The sequence below is a fragment of the Puntigrus tetrazona genome, chromosome 21 (genome assembly GCF_018831695.1).
Source record: "Puntigrus tetrazona isolate hp1 chromosome 21, ASM1883169v1, whole genome shotgun sequence".
In the NCBI taxonomy this organism is placed as follows: Eukaryota; Metazoa; Chordata; class Actinopteri; order Cypriniformes; family Cyprinidae; genus Puntigrus; species Puntigrus tetrazona.
Window position 1 is genome coordinate 10,913,769 of NC_056719.1, and position 19,397 is coordinate 10,933,165.

Below are 19,397 nucleotides of genomic sequence, written 5' to 3' on the forward strand. Positions count from 1 at the left end.
TACCTGTAAATTTTACATTATTTTCAAAAGTTACAAATGTATTTAAATCAATCGATCAATCAGATGGGGCGTGGTAACGGCCCGACGTGTGATAATGGGCGTGGCGTTCTTGAGTTCCATCCTTCATCTGACAGTATCTGAAGAAGTAGCCGAGTTCATCCGTGGCTTTTACCGTTCGCGTTCTTTGAAGAAAAGACTTTAAACCACATTTTATTCATTTTTTTTTAATGCGTAATGAGAAATCACGTGAAGCCAATGCGAAGATAAAGCTTCCAACGCAATCTGCGCTTGCATTTAGTAAGGAGGACGAGCGCAAAGTAACATGACAGCGGTTTGACCTAACTTTCAGCGTTATATAAACGTTTAAAGAGCGCGTGCCTCTCACGAACCGTAATCCTACAACAATGATCAATGGATAAGCCGCGAAACATAAGAGCACTCATGTGTTACAAACTGTGCAAAACTAGGTCAGTGCGTTTATGATCCGGGTGTTTATTTGCTATTTTTTTTATTTTTATTTTTAAGTCGTCATGCAGAAAGAACATTTGTTCAAAGTTCTAGTCATCGGAGACCTCGGAGTGGGAAAAACGTCGATAATAAAACGATACGTCCATCAGATATTTTCCCAACATTATCGCGCAACCATTGGAGTGGATTTTGCGCTTAAAGTCCTTCACTGGGACAGTCAGACGGTGGTCCGGTTGCAGTTATGGGACATAGCAGGTACGTTTACTCATTAAAATGTTCATTTAATGTATGTTAAACACGTCAAGCTGGCTTTGTTTTATTTTACTTTACAAGATATGCATTCACATTATTCAGCGCCGGTCCAAAATCAGTTACACAATATATTTAAACAAGATTTTTGTATAGTGTTGGTGGTCCGTATGGGCTGTGTGATAAATCAAGTATGCTGTTGCCTCTCTGAAATATCCTCCCTTTGAGTTTCCTTGTGTGAATGTGAAGGAATGTGTCTTGTGTTAATCTCAGCTGGTCTCATACTCGTGCTAAAGTCACATGAGAGTTTGAGGTAAAGTCCATAAACACACACACACACACACAAAGAGAGACAGCGTAGATCTGCACAGTGATATATTTGGATTGCAAGAACATTTAAGAACTTGATGCTATTTGTGTCTTCGTGATGTTTAACCTCCGATTTGCCATCCCACATATGTCATAGGACAAGAGCGCTATGGGAACATGACGCGGGTTTACTATCGGGAGGCCGTGGGAGCCTTCATAGTATTCGACGTGACCAGATCCTCCACATTTGATGCAGTGCTGAAATGGAAAGACGACCTGGATTTAAAGGTCAGCCTCAGCAACGGCAGACCTGTCCCAGCCGTGCTTCTGGCCAACAAGTCTGACCAGTCACGTGAAGGTCTGCGCTCCCAGATTCCAAAGCTCGATACGTTCTGCAAAGACAACGGATTTGTGGGCTGGTTTGAGACCTCTGCGAAGGTGAGGTGTTTTTTCAGTGGTATCTGACCACATACGAACTGTGGATGTTCGCGATCACTCATTGGCTGTGCTCTATTTTCGCAGATGTAGAGATACAGAGTAAGGATGCGTTTGTGTAGCTATTCTCGTGTTTGCATTTAACACAAATACAGCAAGAATGCACTGTGCTCATTAACAGGAAGGCCAATATTTACCGTCTGCAGCCCCACTTTAATTAGTTACACAGTTGCGTGTGAAATGACAAGACACCGTAAGACATTTTAACTCCGTATCACCTTTATCACTTCATGACTGTGCTCTTTTTGTACTTTTTAATACCAAATTCCACCGGGTAGTTTACAGCTGCCTCTATATTTTGAACAATAAGCCGGGTAGAACTGCATTATACGATACACCATACAACTGTTGCATTCATCTTTGGGTAAATGTCACATGATCTGAGCTGTACAGCGCTTTCTTTACATGCAGACTGGGCAAACAATGTGCATGTTATAGTATGAGTGGCATATCCAATTATGTGTGCATTAGAATAATATTTGACATGCAATTGGCAATTATGTGCGTGATAATTATTTTATATAATATACAAGTGTATGTGTTAAAAAATTTGGGGTCAGTTACATTTTTTATTCAGCAAGAATGCGTTAAATTGAAGACATAATCTTTCTAAAAACAATTAAATTATGTTCTTTTGAATTTTCTGTTAATCAAAGAATCCTGAAAAATGTATCATTGTTTCGTCTGTTTTTAACATTGATAATCAAAAATGTTTTGTAAGCACCAAATCAGCTTTGAATAATTGAATATTACAAATATTTTTCAATATTACAGTTTTTACTATATTTTGATCAAATAAATGTAACCCTGGTGCGCATAGGAGGCTTTAATGTTCATATTCTTATCGTATTGTTTAGTTTTGTGTTCAAAAGCATTCAGAAATCTTACTAACCTCAATCTTTTCAACAGCGATGCATGTGTAATATAGGGCTTTGTGATCTTATATACCGAATGACTCCCATATTCTTTTTTTTAAAATTTTTTTATGCCGACCGAAGGAGAACACAAACATCGAGGTGGCAGCTAAATGTCTGGTGGATCACATTTTATCCCACGAGGAGAACATCACCAGCAACCCAGACCCGGACGTGGTGGCCCTTCCCGGGTACAACAACAACACTAAAGAGCGGGTCCGAGCCAGATGCACGGCGTGCTCCAAATTTTGAATGAACAGGAGGATGAAAGTCAGCGAGCGAAAAAGAAAATGCGTAGCAGTTTGTTAGAGATGTTAGGGGACCCAGCCATTTAACGGTAATCCCAAAACAATGAGATTCATCTTCAACACACAAGAAATGCAACAAAATGGCGGGGACTGTGAAGAAGGATTGTGCTGATTATATGTAGCGTGAAATCTCACATCATTAGAAACACTGTGTTAGAGGCGCTTCGATTTGAATGGATTTCAGTCATCGGTGTTTTGTTTACAGGTGAATGGTACCAAGCATTTTACGACACGAGTCCAGGTCAGACATGCATTTATTGCTGTTTTGTATAGGGACTCTTTGAGCACGGAATAGATATTTATTAAAAGTGGCCTCTAATTCGGTTAGCCTCAATGTGCACACGAAATGCCTTAATGCTTGCACAGCCACAGTGTCTGGGAATGTTATCCTGCATTAAAAAATAAAGCATACAGTATCTTCCCTCGTGTAGGCTCTTGAATGTGATATTGTAGTCCTGCGCTATTCTGGGTTGTGCAATGAAAAGAGGCAAGACGCACCATTAAAGACTCTGAAATGGCCGTCTGATGCATTCTTATGTATGTACAGAGGGGGTTTAAAGCAGTGCGGAAATTCCACCTTAAGGTGCCCACCCCAGATATTCTGACACAGGCCAATCGCCCCCCTCTCCAGTCACCTGATTCTCATACTGCCATTTTGCGCGGAGCGTCCGACTGTTAACTATAGGAAATTGGAATTGTTGCTTCATCAAAGATGTCATCGACGAGATGCTGAATTTTCACGTTTAGGACCACCGCTGCAACTGCTGTTCGACTGGGATCGTATCGTAGCGTTTCGTATTCTCGGTAGCGCATGCATTTATATAACGCGTAAGGGCGCTGAAGGAATTTGGAAAATGATGCTTGGTATCAAATTCCGTGATGCACCGACTCCGCGCATGCAATGAAGCAGGGCGAGATTTTCCGCGGCTAGACGTCGAGTACTCTCCGATTTTCATTTTCGTTCGCCGAGATCGTAGTTAGCTTCGTTCGAACAGCAATTACATGGTTAACCGGCAACACCGGAGGCTAGCGAGTAACGCAGTGTCCTTTTTTTGCGCGTGCTGAACGGGTAGGCCTATTTAAATAACGATCGGTCATTATATTGTCATCGTTTCAGCGCGCGGTGATTGCCGTTATCTGAATGTCAGAGCATCCTCGCCCGTGTCCGGTTCGTATCAGGGTAGCGCTCACCGCAAGACCGACTAAGCCCACGGAGCGGGCTCCCACACACCCCTGCAGCGAATAGATCTGTTTGAGAGACGATTTATTGAAAATCGTAATATGTCGGGACAGTCCATCACGGACCGGATCGCCGCGGCTCAGCACAGCATGACCGGATCTGCCATCAGCAAAGCCGTGTGCAAGGCCACGACGCACGAAGTCAGCGCGCCCAAGAAGAAGCACCTTGATTGTAGGTTAAGGCAGGGGGAAGAAAAAAAAAAAAAACGCTGCGAAATGTCACCCGTTGTGTTTTGCACTGTGTGCTTCGGCTGTCATATACACGCACTCTTTGCCGGCCGCTCGTTTACGACCTAATCGAGGACGTTCAAACGATTACAGTAGATGATGATTTCTGAACGGCCGTTATAGAGTTCATTTCATCAATTAACTGAAGGTCACCGTGGCATGTTCACAGTCCCGCGCGGACGTGATGCAAATTAGAACGCGTGATTGACACACTGACCAATTTGCATACGACGGGGACCTCTTAACCGTTTCACATGACGTTATTCAATTATTTATTCAAAATGCATTCGAACCGTTTTGATTCCGCGCGTGCCACAGCCGGCTGTTTATTCAGTAATCGTGCAGATTGCTGTGTAGACAACGCGTCCACGGCCGGATCCTATAGGAAACATGCAATGTCAAGGGCACAGCTTGATGCACACTAGCTTGCGTGCACAAAGCGAGGTGCAGGTTGCTCGTGATTCGTACCTTAAGTCCTGTTTTCAGTGTTGGTGTTGCTGTTTGTGGTTCTCCATTGTTGACTTACACAGTTTGCCATCCTAGTCTGAGTCATTGAAGGTGACAGCAGTGTAATGCAGTGGTGTTTGTAGCCGAGGTGTCTCGCATTAGATCACCTCAACCTTGTTCATTTGAACATTTGAACATTAAATAGGCCACTCGCTTTGCGTTCGTTAGGTCAAAGCGTATTTTTTGCCTGTAAAAATGCTGTTTACTGACATGAGTCCCGACAATGGAGAAACGTTTGATTCTGAAATCGAAATGCCATCACTGTCTTGGCAAGGTGATTGCTGTGACCGAGGTCCGGACACCTAACACGGGACTCGAAGGCGCGCCTTCCTTGTCGTGTCAAAATGAGTTTTTCTTCAATTCACTAATAATAACTAAGCGTAGCTGATTAATGAAGCGGGTTATCAATTAAGCTGTCAGTTAATGAGTCCGGAGCAGATGTCCTGTGGGGGACATAAAGCAAGCAGCCTGCGGATCTAATAAACTGCCAGGCTCATTCAAAGTAATAAAGGTAGCAGGTGTTCTCTGAATATGCGCTAGCATTCACCGACACAAGTTCTATTATCAGTTAATTAGAGAGAAATCAAGTGTAACTTTTGAGCAACCGCTATTCAAGTAATGTCATGTTAGCAGACCGGAATCGGTACGAATCGTTCTATTACGGTCAAACATCACATTTCTGGCACTCTACCTTAGGAACCACCGAAGCAGACAACGGATAAATATTGTTATTAAAATGAATTTAGATGAACTGTACAGTTTTATACCAGCTATGCGACGGAAAGAGTGAACGAAACATTATCGGATCGTTTATTGGACATTTGATTTCAAAGCAATTGGCATTATCTGGCGGTCCTTCCTCGCCGCTCCCGTTCTCCTGGGAAGGCTTTCCTAGATGTTGGATGAAGGGATGCATTCCTATTCACACAGAAGCGCTTCTCTGGCTCGCAGTCAGCTTTCCGATTCATCCGAAAGGTGTTCAGGTCTGGGCTTTGTGCAGGCTGTTCAACAGACTCACTCATAAATCATTTCTTTATGGAGTTCTCGTTTACGGACCCCCAAAGGGATTTTGGTACACTTGTTAATACTAAAACGTTTAAGTAAAGCGGACGACTATGTTCTTGATTTTGTGCGCCAGTTAGTGATGAGAGCAGCTGAAAAAGCTTTTAAATTATAACCTGTTCGTAGGCAATGCTATCTTTCAAATGTATAAAAAAAGTATTTTTATTTTGAACAAATACACTGTTCAAAATTTTGGGGTGTGTAATTATTTAAAAGATGTGTCGCATTCTTACAAAGGCTGCATTTATTTGGTTAAAAATTCAGTAATGTGTTGAAATATTACAAATTAAAAGAGCCGTTTTAATGCATTCTAAAATGGTATTTATTTCTTTAATGGCAAAGCTGAATTTTTAGCAGCCATTGCTCTGGTATTCGGTGTCACATGACCCTTCATAAATCAATGTATCGATTTTGGTGCTCAAGAAACATTTCTCAATACTATGATATTAATGTCGAAAACAGTTGTAAATGTCTTTACGGTCACTTTTGATCAATTTAAAGGGATAGTTCACCCAAAAATAAAAATGACCCCATGTCGTTGTTTATTCAAAGTATTCTAAACATGTATTTGTTTTAGTTTTTTCTGTTGAACACATAAGATACTCTTGAAAATGTTAATAATCAAACAGTTGATGTACCCCCCCCAAAAAACGTAGAAGTTAGCGGTTACCATAAACTGTTCACCCACGTTCTCCAAAATATTTTCTTAGTTGTGTTCAGCAGAAGAATAAAGCTCATATAGGTTTGGAATAGCATCATGACAGACATTTTCGTTTTTGGCTGAGCTGTCCCTTTAATCCAATCCTTGTTGAATAAAAGTATTATCCTTCTAATATCCTTCTCACCCCAGACTTTTGAACAGTGTTTAACTAATAAGTAGGTCCACAGACTTTTGAAACCACGATGCAATCTTCCTGGATCATGTACAGTCATTGTTTCTGCTCTGTTTTGCTCGCCGCCCACAGATCTAATGCACTGCACCAATGAGCTGAACGTGAATATACCTCACTTGGCTGACACATTGTTTGAGAGGACAGCAAATCAGAGCTGGGTGGTGGTCTTTAAAGCTCTCATTACTACGCACCACCTCATGATGTACGGCAATGAGGTAAGAGTTGCTGCTTGAATTCCTTTCGTTCGTGTCAGTTTCTCGATGAAATGCAGCGCGGCGCTAAAATCTGCGTAAAAAGTGCTTGCCAGGGCCGCTCGGTCCATTTTTTAAAGTATTAAATCTTTTATGCGGCTAACATTTCTTGTTTTCGTGTTTTTCATGTTGTTGTTCTGCTCAGTTGGCTTAACTGATAACCCCGCGCTTGCTTTTTTGTCATCCAGAGGTTTATCCAGTACCTTGCATCAAGAAGCACACTCTTTAACTTGAATAATTTCGTAGATAAAGGCGCATTACAAGGTATGTTTTACGGTTAACGATGCTTCATGATAATTGTGTTTGTGAGCCTACTCGTCGGATTTATGCTGCTTGTGAAGTTTAAGTGGCCTAAAGCGCTGTATCATTGAACGTCTCTTCCAGGTTATGATATGTCCATCTACATTAGACGTTACAGCAGGTATCTGACCGAGAGGGCTCTGTCCTACAGACTCGTCGCAGCTGATTTCACCAAGATGAAGAGAGGGTGAGGCGTCTGCTCTGGGGAAATATCCCTTAATGAGACAAATAAGACAAATGGCGGCATTACCGCAGAAAGAACGGCAGCCTTTGAAGGTTTACAGTTGTGGTCACACCTGTCTGTTTCAACTATGTGTAACCCCGCGCCGTTAATATGTTCTGCGCAGGACGGATGGAGTGATGCGCAGTATGAGCATAGAAAAGCTGATGAAGACTCTACCTATCATTCAGAATCAGCTGGACGCCCTTCTGGACTTTGAGGTACAGGGTGTAAAATATCACAGATTTCAAAGCCAAAATTGTGTGAATAAAATGAATGATTTTTATCGGTATAATTATTTAATATTTGCTCTTCCGTTTGCAACACTGCATGTCTTTTTTACAGCGCGTTATTTAACACATGTGCATCCTAAAGCAGGCAATGTTGACGAAGTATAGACCAATTGCTGCGTTTTGTGGGCGGAGCCTGAATGGTGGTAGAAAATGTCAGTTTTAAAGTAGCAGTCTATGGAAGCCATGGAATAAGAGAATATAAATGTATGCCTTTTTTTCTTGCAAAAAAAAAAAAAAAAAAAACCTTTTCCCCTCAAGCTCAGAATCATACGTTTATATCCCACAGTTCTGGGAGAATTGACAAGCTTGCAGTTTTAAACTATTTAGAGTTATAAAGTATGAACTAGGAGATGTAAACTTGCATTTCCGATAAATAAAAGTCAGAAATGTGAAATAAAATAGGTAAATGTTATGTGAAATTTTATAGGTTTCAGTATTTCAAGCTGTAACTATAAATAAAATATGCCTCATATTAACTGTGAATGTGAATATTGAATATTATGTAGACCTTTTATTTAAATCAAATTAATGCTTTTAAAGTAGGGTCATTGCAGCAGGTTTCATTCATAGTCTCTCTGTTTACTTTTAAATAGCATCTTTAATGACAGTATTCTATGAAAATGATTTGCATTCCAACTCTGACATCCAAAGGCACAACAATAACTTATTTTCTCTTATTCCATGTAGTTTATCCCCACTTGTTACCAGTGTTTTTCTGCTACCACATAGTGCTCATAGCTGCAAGTGACATATCCGTGACATCTACCCCAAACTTTTGTTTATATAGCACAAGTAAACAGGACAGGTAAATAAAAAATAGTTTATGTGTTGAAAAAAATAGTTGCTCTTTATATTATTATCACGAATTAATGGTGCATCTATAATATATGTATAATGTACCAAATACGTATAAATATCAACGACATATTAGGATTTTCAACAATCTATTGTAATTGTTTAAACATTAAGAATGTTAAAGAATATTTTTGGGTTATGGAAACAACCGTTACCATGGCGAATACATACAATACTAACATTTATGTTAATGAAACATTGAAACCTCAGTAGTCGGAAAACCTCCTCAGCTGACACACGCAGAAACATCTGTCTGTACTGTACTTATGTCACACGCTGGCATGCTCGTGTTGTTTCTGCGCTTTAATGAAGTGATATACAGTGCGGCGCCGCATTGATATTGAAGACTGCTCGCTAGGAGCGCAATATAACATCTGGCAATACAGAATAGTTCGTTTTTCTGAGGAAAGAGACTTTACTTCGTAAGGTGCGAAATAACAATAAAACAGTGATAGTGACATTAAGCCCGATTTTGGACCCAGGCACTCTTTTAAACTACATCTAACAGAAGTGTCAACGGCTTTCATGCATGCCTTTTAAAATAAAAGTCTCGCATAAAAAAAAAAAAAAAATAATAATAATTACGTTTATTTGTTTTTTGTTTGTTTGACTGACCCAATTTTGGAAGTTGAGAAACGCTGGTATAGATAATGCATATGTCAACTGTTATTTATTTATTCATAAAACTACAGGAAAATATAAAATATTACACGATATAGGAATAAAACATTTTATATGGACGTTAAGGATACTGTATATTAACTGTTGTTTTGGATTTAGAACATTTAAGTTTTTAAGTTTTAAAATGCAAAACGCACGAAACAAACAACTTTCAGTCTTCCTCTGCCTGCATTTATGAAAAATCTTCTTGAAAACATAGCTGAACCTTTCACTTTTCACCCTTGTAACGACTTACCTCTCTATGGTGCATCAGACGCAGCTTCCCACACAAGGAGAACTCTGGAAGCTTGATATTGCTTGATGATTTATAGATGCCTAGTAGGAATGCAGAAATACAGCAAGCCGGTGTTTAAATGCTTTGATTGCATTTGTGACTCTGTGCTTCCCTGTAGGCCAGCTCTAATGAACTGACCAATGGGGTGATCAATTGTGCCTTCACGCTGCTCTTCAAGGACTCTATCCGCATCTTTGCTGCTTACAACGAGGGTGTCATTAATCTGCTAGGTAATGCATTCACCTCAGAGCAAAGATCCATGTAATTTCAGTAGTTTGTGTACGCATATGAATGTGCGGCGCAAAAGTTGTTGGTCACAGCAACTTTGATACATGAATATATTACATGTCTTAAAAATATCTCTCGTACTTCAAAGAGAAATGTTAACTTGCTAAATGGACTCTTTTCTTCACTTCAAAGAGAAATATTTTAATATGAAGAAGAATCAATGCAAAGAGGCGCTGGAAATATACAAGAGGTTTCTTATCAGGATGACCAAGCTCTCCGAGTTTCTCAAGGTGGCAGAGGTAAAACGTCTCCAGATATAATCCATGCATGGGATGGTTGGGCTCATCTTATTCAGGCCCTTTTTTGCTAAGTGTCCCTCTTGCCTTTTGGTCCAAGAATCTGTATCAGAGGTCCCCCCCTCATGCTGCCTGTTCTGGTGCCTGCACTGCATGCCTTAGCAGAAAGTCTCTCTATCTATCTGTCCCTCTCAACAACAGCAAGACCAGAGCTATGACACGACTGCAACGACAGTCCTTTAATGTGCAAACGATGAGTTGAACCTTTGTTTTGCCGTTTGGATGCAGGCACAGTTGTCAATTTGGATCTATTGGATGAATAATTGCTTTAATGACAAGATAAGATTCGCTGCAAAGATAAAGCTTTGATTCTGCTTAGATGAATGAACACCGGGCACCTTGATAAAGGACATGATATCTTTGACAACTGTGCCAGTGCGATGGTTGGAATTTAGCTGTTTACTTTTGTCTGTAAAGCCCATTATTTTGATGTGTATGGAGGCATATATTGGGGAAAAATGCTAAGCACATCCTTCTTGAGTTTTTTGTTTGGTTTCTTCTCTTCTCTCTTTGGTTTTTCTCCTTTTCTTTTTTGCTTTCTGGCTGAATAATATGACTTCAGGAAAAGGGTGAAGTGCTATCCAAAAACTGACTAAAGTTGACTTTAAGAGCACATTTCTTTCTTTGTATAACAATGTGTGTATGCCATTTGTTTTTCTTGTCTTTTTTCCAAAGTCAACATTAGTTGTGTGTTTCTTTTGGATGTTTCTCACCTAGTCATGTAAATATCTCACCATTGACCTACAAGTGTCTTCTCACTCACCATCTCCGCCACCTCCAGAACCTCAATGTCTGTGTGTGTCCATCCATCCAGTCGTCCATGCTTTCGTTTTTGGTTTTCATACACTGCATGGAGTAATGGCTCTTTTTCTTAATTCTTCTTTCTCCCTTCTCCACGTGCCTCGGTTTTTCTCTTTTTACCGTTTGGTTTCACGTTTTGTTTTCCGTTCTCCCTCCCTTCCTTTTCTTTTGTGTCACAGCAAGTTGGAATTGATCAGGTTGACATCCCAGATCTCTCACAGGTTAGTGGTGCATTTCATCTCAGTTTCTCTCATGTGGCTTCACCCTGATCTCTCATTCACCTCTCACCCCATAGACCATCATCCCCAGCCCTGATTTCTTTTGATTTCCCCCTCATCTATCAGACTTTTAGGATAGGGGCCTCAAGAAACTTACTCCATACCCGCGCACTCCCAAGGAATCAGATGTGCTGTTTTGCATTTTCTGTTGTCGCCAGAGGTAAATGGGTACCAAAGCTAGTCTATGTGAATTTTTACAGGTGCTATCTCTGATAGCCGTTGCCTTGATTATAACCACATTTGATTAGCAATGAACAGTCAATTAAGGTCTCATTAAAGCTTAGTGCTTGCCCCTCGAGCCACTATTTCTTACTGGCATATACCCATGAGAAATTTGACTGCTTGTAATTCGAAAGCCGCATCTTCGCCGTCTCCGACACTCGTGTACGACTGTCGGACGATCGCATTTACACTCCGCGTTCTCACCAAGACTAATGGATTAATAAATGGCAGTTGGAGAAAACTATATATCATGAGTGGAAATAACTGTTATACTAATTATAAAGTTGCTATTTTTGAATTATTGTTGCCGCCATTTCTACAAGAGTGCTTATTGTAAGTTGTAGCGAATTTTTTTTTTTTTAAATATGGCGAAACGCATAGTTTATAGACTGGAACACACTGAATCTGTCGCATGTGGTCGCAGTAGTTGCAATCTTTAAGCTCAACCGACGCTCAAGTCCGGGTCCACAAATTTCGAAATTTGCGATTCTCCATTGCAAAGGAGCGACTTCTGGTCGGTCGTTTGCCGGAGACTGCGAAAAGGCGGCTTTACACGGATTGATATATGGCTAAATGGTGCTTGTGCGGCGATCTCTGCCACGCTGTACGTGGCCAGTCTGACGTTGTAGGCACAGCTTCGTTAAATAAAGAGCTCTCCTAACCGGTACGCACTCACCTTTGCCATATATCTCTGTACTGGTAGGGTATTCTGCTTGGATAGCTTCTTGGGAAGAACAGTGAATGTGCACTAAACTAAAAGAATGCCTCAAAACTGGAGCTGGGGACTAAATTCTGCCTGGCACCTCGTGAAGTTTTATAGTCAGCGGCACTGCCAAATATAGACCTGCTTTTCCAGCGTCTCTCGACAATTCTGCTGGGGTGCCGGGCATTGACGTCCCCCTTCAGTTTGCCACCATTTGGCATATTTGACATTTTCATTTACATTGGACAGGGACTCCTGAAGGTGTTGGGCTGGCACACTACAGAGTGGTACTTCAACCATGTCAACAATACATTTTATTGGAAGGAGTGCCTTGTTTTCTTAAGCTGAAGCAGTATTCAGAAGGCCTGCGTTCTATTCTCAAGTACATTAGCACCATTGATTAGGCTTATTTCACGAGTCCTATTTAAGTGCCTTTTCTTGTCTGTAAGCTAGATATTCATCACGGCCTTTTGTATACTCCTGCTCCTGTAGAACCCTTGTCTTAACTTCTCTTCCTTGTTTATCTCTCCTTTAATAGTGTGTTGTTTCGTTGCATACGTTTCAGATTTCTCAGTAGAATGCTCCCTCTGTTGTCTTCCTCAAAATTACACGTCTGAGAAATCTGCTCTTTTGTTATTCATGAAATTTCCTCCTCTGAATTGGCATGCACACCGGACACAGCTCGTGGCCCAAAGGCAAACGTTGTATAAGAGCGGACGCACGTGCCCGTGTGCCGAATCCTTTCGGCCGGCGTTTCGATTCAATTGACGTTGCTCCTTTTGGACCAAAGTGCAATACGTGCATAAAATACTGGCGGCGTGGGCTCACTCAATGTTTGCCTTTCTTTGGTTAACCTGCTTTGGCTTCCAAGTGTTTTGGGAATCGATCAAAATGGCGATGCAGACATTACAATCAGGCCGAAAAGCAGCACGGCTACAATTTTACTCCTGATTTATTTCCAAGAAATCCAAGTGGAATCCAAAGATTAGCAGGTTTCTGCTGTGGCTTTTGATACCTGTGCAGTATGTGCGTTTATATCCTGTGCATGATTAGAAAAACCCCCTTGTAGGTCAGTCTGCTTTCTGTTTTTCATGGTTTTAATTCTTCTCGAGTTGACCTCGCAGGTCTTAAATGTCAGAGAACTTGCATGGGAAACAGATATTGTTTTGCATGTGTAGCTTTTAAGCTTAAGTCCTTTCCACTTGAATTACTTCTGTTGTGTTTCCCCTTTGTTTTCAGAATCTCATAACCACTATTAGGTTCTCTTAGCTACGCAGCCTTTGTGTGTGTGAAGGTATGAGTGTGTGTGAGAGAGAATAAAAATGATAGAATCTAAATATATATGTAGTTTCCTATTTGATGATTCATAGGTAGAAGTGCAAATGTTTGAGTGTTTGGGTATGTATGTGAGTTCTGATCACTTTGTGCTGCTGCTTTTAACCATTTTGTTGTGTTGCCTAAAACCTGTGTTGCCTCATCCCTTCTCGACCTCACCACCAGGCTCCCAGCAGTCTCTTAGAAGCTCTGGAACAACATCTGGCTTCTCTGGAGGGCAAGAAAATTAAAGAGGCCTCTACCGTCGGCAGGTATGTGAAATCTGGATCCAGGTCAATGACAAATTCGAATGTCAAGCCTAATGAACAGAATAAAAAATGATGATAATGTAGTTTATAAATATCTGCCAAGTTCTTGAAATTGTACTCTTTGTATTCATAATGATTTCACACATTAAGTATGTTGTTTTCAACCGTCATTTTGATTTAACAGCTCAAGATCAGTGTTTCTCGAACTTTTCCTCGAACTTCTTTTCTTCCCCACAACATTATTTTTTATAAAACGATTTAATGTAAATTATGTAAAATAATGGAATGTATATGTAAAAAATGGAATGTAAAAAACATTCATTATAAATTATTAAAAATTAAATCATCTTGAGGCTCTTTGGAAGTGGATGTTTAAATTTTAAAAGTGTGTAAAAATATTTTTAAAATCTTTTTAAATGTATTTTGTTGTATGTATTATTTTTTTATAATGAGGTACTCTATTTGACTGAAGCAGGCTTGCCTTTTCATTAAGTTCTAAAAATTTAATATATAAAAATAATATAATACTATATCTCATATAGTTTTAAAAACATACAACATATATACTTTCATGGGGGTATCATTTGTATTATATAAATTTCTTGTCATGTGACGTTTATAGATCAAAATTATATCATAATTTTATAACATTATTATAAAATATAAATAAATTATTTTAGATTTATATTCTCTGACATCTTCAGTCAGGTGTGCCATATAGACATTGTAGACAACTAAACAAAAGAAATCAGTTATTTATCAGAAATGGAAGATTTCGAAAAATCTTATTTACATTTTAGAGACAAACCGGGTATAATCATGCAGCTTTATGAAAAGTACCAGTACTTTTTGTCTGGTTGCATTCAAAATCCACATGGCCCAAAATTAGATGCTAGTTTGAATGGTCATTACAGTTCAGCTCTTAATCATGTTGTCATGGTGATTCTGGTTCACAGTAAGGTTTTCACGGATCCTCATAATGTACATGCTGAAACTCGTCTAAATAGCGCAATTGATTTGTTTGTTTATGTCTCTGCCGCTATCAGACCTTCCAGTAAATCGTTCTGTTTTTGCCTTCATAGGGAGGTGGAGGGTGACAGACTACAGCCTGCAAAGGTGATGAATCGAATTCATTTATCGCTTCATATTTTTATCAAATTGCGCCGACAGCATGACGCATATTCGAGTCCCTCCCTTATGCATATTTTTACCCAGACAATTACGCGTTCTCTGAAATGTTAGGCATCGGTGTCATCGAGTTTTGCTGTTATTTCTGTTCTGCAGGCTGTTCAGCTCAAAGACATTGGCATGCAGACCCCAACAATATCCCCCAGTGGCCAGTCTGTGGGCAGTGCCAACAGTAGCTGCACCAGCAGCGGTGCCACCGAGCTTCTGTCCAGTCCACCTGATCTAACCATCACAAACGGGTACATGAGGACCGCTTTTCTACAGTGTTGCTAGTGCAGTGGCAATAACATCACTATTAATTGCTTTATTGCATTCGTTCACTTAGCAAGCAAGTGCTTGTGGTTCAATTACAAGATTTAATAGTGTTTTCCTGATTATCCCAAACAGAGTGCACAACTTCACCAATGACCATTTTGATCTCCAACACAATTCCAGCACCCCTGCTCAGACAACCACCCTACCAGCCAGTAACAACAGCTGGGGAGGTAATTGAACTGGCATAAAGATGTCTCTGTTTGTTTTCTATTTTCTGAATGTTAATGCGCTTTCTTTAAAACAATGTTAATTTAGCCTTTTCTTTATTTCTTTGTTACATGGCACATTCTCTTCTCAAATGGGTGAGTATTTTCCACGTTTTTATGATAAGTTTAATGGCTTTTAAACAGGAAGTGTGTTATTTTCAAACTAATGCAGTAGGTTCCCTTTCATCTTCCATTGGTCAAACAGATAACTCATATTCAAAAACACACCGGTGCTTTAATGAACCAGTTTGTAATTCCGTGAATGAAAAACAGTTTGATCAGCATAGCCCTATTCATGAAGGAATTACTATTTTTACTGTAGTCAGATTCACAAACAAATGACTCTTATGAACCAGTTGCAGTTGAAACAGATGGGTTACCAGTTTGAATGAGTCTGAAAAACCACCCTGAATTGCATTAAATCAAATTGAAATCTGACTTCAACTGAAGCAAGAAATTGATATGCAACCCTTTATGTTTGTCTCTGCATATTGAGCTGGGAATAAAAATAATTGAATTGTTTCCTCCCTTTTTTCCTTTGCAGATTGGATAGGAGCTCTTTTGAAGCCCACCCTCTCCTCGCAGGTCCAAAATCAAGGCACACAGCTCTACAATGGAGGAAAATTACTTACTAATGATCTGGACTCGTCCTTGGCCAATCTTGTGGGCAGTGAGTCTTTCAACCCTCTCACTTATTTTGTTTCTATGGCAGTTAACACTATGGATATCTGTAATATCTGTAATGTTAATGTACATGTTGCATTTGTCACAGATTTACATTTTGGAGGACCCCCAGCTAAAAAGTAAGGATTTTTAGCATGTAAAGCTAATTATTTGTAAGGTTTATTGACCACATGACAATTGCCATTGCTAAATGACGTACATCTGTAACAGTCTGATGCAAGAATCCTTTCTTTTCAGGCCAGAAGTTCAGTGGACTCATTTGGAGAAGAAATCGTCTGGAGGTTCCCACTGGCAGTCTAAAACCATGAATGGCACGGCACCCTGGAGCCACACACACCTGGCCCCTGCTCCCATACCGATGCCACAGATGGTATGGAAATTGAGTCATTGCTCAAGGCATGCTCCCATTAGGAAATTTCAATCTGCTTCTTCGCTTCGATATGTTTGAATACAACATGTTTGAGCAACTTGGCCTGTACACTGTACAGAACACAAAATAAGTTATTGGATTTGTGTGATTGTCAGTAATGTCTTTGTCTTTCTCTCTTCTGCATGTTTTTGTAATGATACAGAATGGAATGATTTATACTGGCTATGTAAGTCCTGCTTGTACATAAACATGATTGAATCAGCTACATTCAAAGAACAATCAAAATAAAAGAGTTACAATTATTTCTATACGCTTAATTCTTACTTTTTCAACGTTTGTCTTTTTCAGGCACCAGCTCCGGTTGCATTTCCAATGACAACCCCTCAAGTGCCTGTGTATGGGATGGTAGGAGTTTTTTATCTTGTCAAATTAATCATTTTGACATCTTAATAATATTCAGGGTTCAATGTATATTAACTGTTTTATATACTACTGTTCAGAAGTGTGACATCACAGGCTGTATACATTCTATACATTCTATAATATATATCTATATATATTAGAATATTTTTAATGCAAGGGTGCATTTATTTGATCAAAAATACAGTAAAACTTTAGTATTGCGAAATAGTGTTACAATGTAAAATAAATGTTTCCTATTTTATTCTCTTTTAAAATGCATTTTATTCATGGCATGGCAAAGCTGAATATTGAGCAGCCATTACTCCAGCCTTCAGTGTCACATGATTCCCTTCATTCTAATAGGCTTATTTGGTGCTCAGGAAACATTTATTTTGAATATGTGTAAACCATAGTACATTTTTGATTTATTTAATACATAATTGATAAATGTAAGTTTTATTTTATTAAAATATAAAAAATTTTGTGCCACCAGCCAATTAATCTAAGTATGGTATGTTTAAGTAATGTTGGAAAGAGCATATTTACTTGTTAAACATTAGGATATTTTTAAAGACAACATACCATTGTACTAAACAATTACAATAGAAAACAAAAAAATCAGTTATAAATAAAAACATAAAAAATACACCCAATTAACCTTTTATTTTTATTTTTTAGATTTTAATTTCTGTTGATTTTTAATCGTCTTGCTCCGACCAGTTACACAAATGCACCTGATTCATAATTACACCTATGCTACTCTTAAAACATCCCACCCAAAAATGAAAATTAGTCCATGTTTTATTCAACCTAAGCATTCTTACTTCTTTTAAGCAAATGAGTACTTTCAAAATGATCCCTGCTCTTCCAAGCTTTTGAATCGAAGTAGGTGGGTTTTTTTTTTTCAACAGTCAAAAAGTAGTCAAATAAAGCACAGAGAGAAAAACAAATTAGAAGAACAAAATGAGGATTTGTAAAGAAGAATGTCAGAGGATTTTGAAATAAATATATATATATATATATATATATATATATATATATATGTCCTCCTTCATGTAGGCCCAGACAAAGGTTTGCATGTACGAAGGTTAGAGGTTAACAGTTAACTTTTTTAATATTTTTCTTACAAAAACACTGATTTGCACAGGAGGTCTTTATTCAACCCCTGGAACTGTCTGAGTTATGTTTTAATATGGATTATTTGATATCTTTTGTACTGTTGAAAGAAAAACCAAGCACCTATTTCTATTGTAAAGCTTAGATAATTTTTTACATAACTTCGATTGGATTTGTCTGAAAGAAGAAAGTCATAGGATACCTTAAGGGTGAGCAAAACATTTTTAATTTCTGGGTGAACTAACCCTTTAAGAACTTCTCAACAGGACTTTAACCCTTAAGTACAACACTCGCGCTGAACATTTTATTGCTCTGTAGATTCCTCCTCCTGTGGGCCAGATGGGGTCAATGCCCTTAATGGCTCCCCAGCCAGTGATATATAACCAGCCCATCCTGCGCACCACCAATCCATTCACCCCAATCCCTGGAGCTCAGGTATACTCGCTCAAGAGTGTCATTCATATTATATTGACGTCTGTTCTGCGTACTTGTAACCAACGCTAAAACGATTCCTTTTTTCCAGATGCACTTCATGTAGCACTGAGGAGCATGATGAACTGACACATACGCCCGAGGAAAAACATCAACCAACCCAAAACCAAAAATGGCAAGGCAGACATGAGAAACGGTTCAACTGGCTCAAAGAGACTGAAGATGTTCATGTGGCATTCCCCCCTTTAGCCCGTGTGTTTGTAACATACCCCCTCCATCCAGCGACATAACAGTCCTCCGTCATTTTACATGTTACCTTTAATTTCTAAGTGTCAAAATCTAGTGTTTTTAGGCAGCCCTCTTTGATGATGTCACTGGCTGATGCAAACGGAATGACAGTGTACAGTGAATTGCAGTGGAATGAAAAGTTGTCATGATGTCAAGCCCCTCCCCCGTCCCCTCCCGTTTGGAAAAGTGATTGTTGTAATTGTGCACACTTGAATCAATGTTTATAATGTCTAAACCAAGCCACGGTTTTGTATGCACATTGCCTGAATAGTGTTTCGAATCAACCACTGTCAATGTTGATTGTGCCACAGCGGCTGGCATCTCAATTTCTTGAGTCTTGGAGAAATGTGTACAGGTCACTTTTCGTACATTTGTCTCGTCCCCAAACATTTTGGATTTCACCTTAAAAGTTCGATTTGTTTCTACATGACTTGTAATGCCTCATTCAGGTATGGTAAGGTATGGCTGTTTGGATTAAAGTAAAATACAGCAGTATGTTTCTGTATGGAAATTATACAATTTATTACATATCTGATGAAAAGTGCACCGCAGATACAGAGAGGCTGAGAATGTCTGAAAATGCCCTCTATTAAAGGTGACAGTGGTGTACATTATGAAGTGCACTTATTCAATCCCATGATGCACATTAATACCGAGTGTACAACCGATGTACACTCAA

General features: G+C 39.3%; 2 protein-coding genes across 3 annotated transcripts; both read left to right on the top strand.

The window, feature by feature from the left end:
* Positions 1–139: 139 nt before the first annotated feature.
* Positions 140–3,244, top strand: rab38c (RAB38c, member of RAS oncogene family). Its single transcript, XM_043221627.1, has 3 exons — positions 140–723; positions 1,184–1,464; positions 2,520–3,244. Exons 1-3 carry the CDS (start codon positions 531–533, stop codon positions 2,685–2,687), a joined length of 642 nt encoding a protein of 213 aa, XP_043077562.1. The 5' UTR covers positions 140–530; the 3' UTR covers positions 2,688–3,244.
* Positions 3,245–3,416: 172 nt separating this feature from the next.
* On the top strand, positions 3,417–19,213 carry LOC122326604 (phosphatidylinositol-binding clathrin assembly protein-like). Of its 2 annotated transcripts, XM_043221624.1 has the most exons (19): positions 3,417–4,154; positions 6,745–6,887; positions 7,112–7,187; positions 7,308–7,410; positions 7,571–7,664; positions 9,665–9,776; positions 9,967–10,073; positions 11,111–11,152; positions 13,635–13,720; positions 14,800–14,833; positions 15,002–15,144; positions 15,293–15,390; positions 15,980–16,096; positions 16,199–16,229; positions 16,348–16,480; positions 16,683–16,706; positions 16,829–16,885; positions 18,317–18,433; positions 18,522–19,213. In XM_043221624.1, the coding sequence occupies exons 1-19, from the start codon at positions 4,025–4,027 to the stop codon at positions 18,534–18,536; spliced, it is 1,662 nt and encodes a 553-aa protein (XP_043077559.1). In that variant the 5' UTR covers positions 3,417–4,024; the 3' UTR covers positions 18,537–19,213. The 2 variants fall into 2 exon arrangements, with proteins under 2 accessions (XP_043077559.1, XP_043077560.1); XM_043221625.1 differs by lacking the exon at positions 11,111–11,152.
* Positions 19,214–19,397: the final 184 nt, after the last annotated feature.

What these genes read in the sequence shown, in the direction of transcription:
- rab38c (XM_043221627.1), top strand. Translation starts at nt 531, where the DNA reads ATGCAGAAAGAACATTTGTTCAAAGTTCTAGTCATCGGAGACCTCGGA. An exon ending in GCAGTTATGGGACATAGCAG is followed by an intron (nt 724 to 1,183) that starts GTACGTTTACTC and finishes CATATGTCATAG; the next exon opens with GACAAGAGCGCTATGGGAAC. An exon ending in GGTTTGAGACCTCTGCGAAG is followed by an intron (nt 1,465 to 2,519) that starts GTGAGGTGTTTT and finishes TGCCGACCGAAG; the next exon opens with GAGAACACAAACATCGAGGT.
- LOC122326604 (XM_043221624.1), top strand. Translation starts at nt 4,025, where the DNA reads ATGTCGGGACAGTCCATCACGGACCGGATCGCCGCGGCTCAGCACAGC. An exon ending in GATCTAACCATCACAAACGG is followed by an intron (nt 15,145 to 15,292) that starts GTACATGAGGAC and finishes TATCCCAAACAG; the next exon opens with AGTGCACAACTTCACCAATG. An exon ending in AAGTGCCTGTGTATGGGATG is followed by an intron (nt 16,886 to 18,316) that starts GTAGGAGTTTTT and finishes ATTGCTCTGTAG; the next exon opens with ATTCCTCCTCCTGTGGGCCA.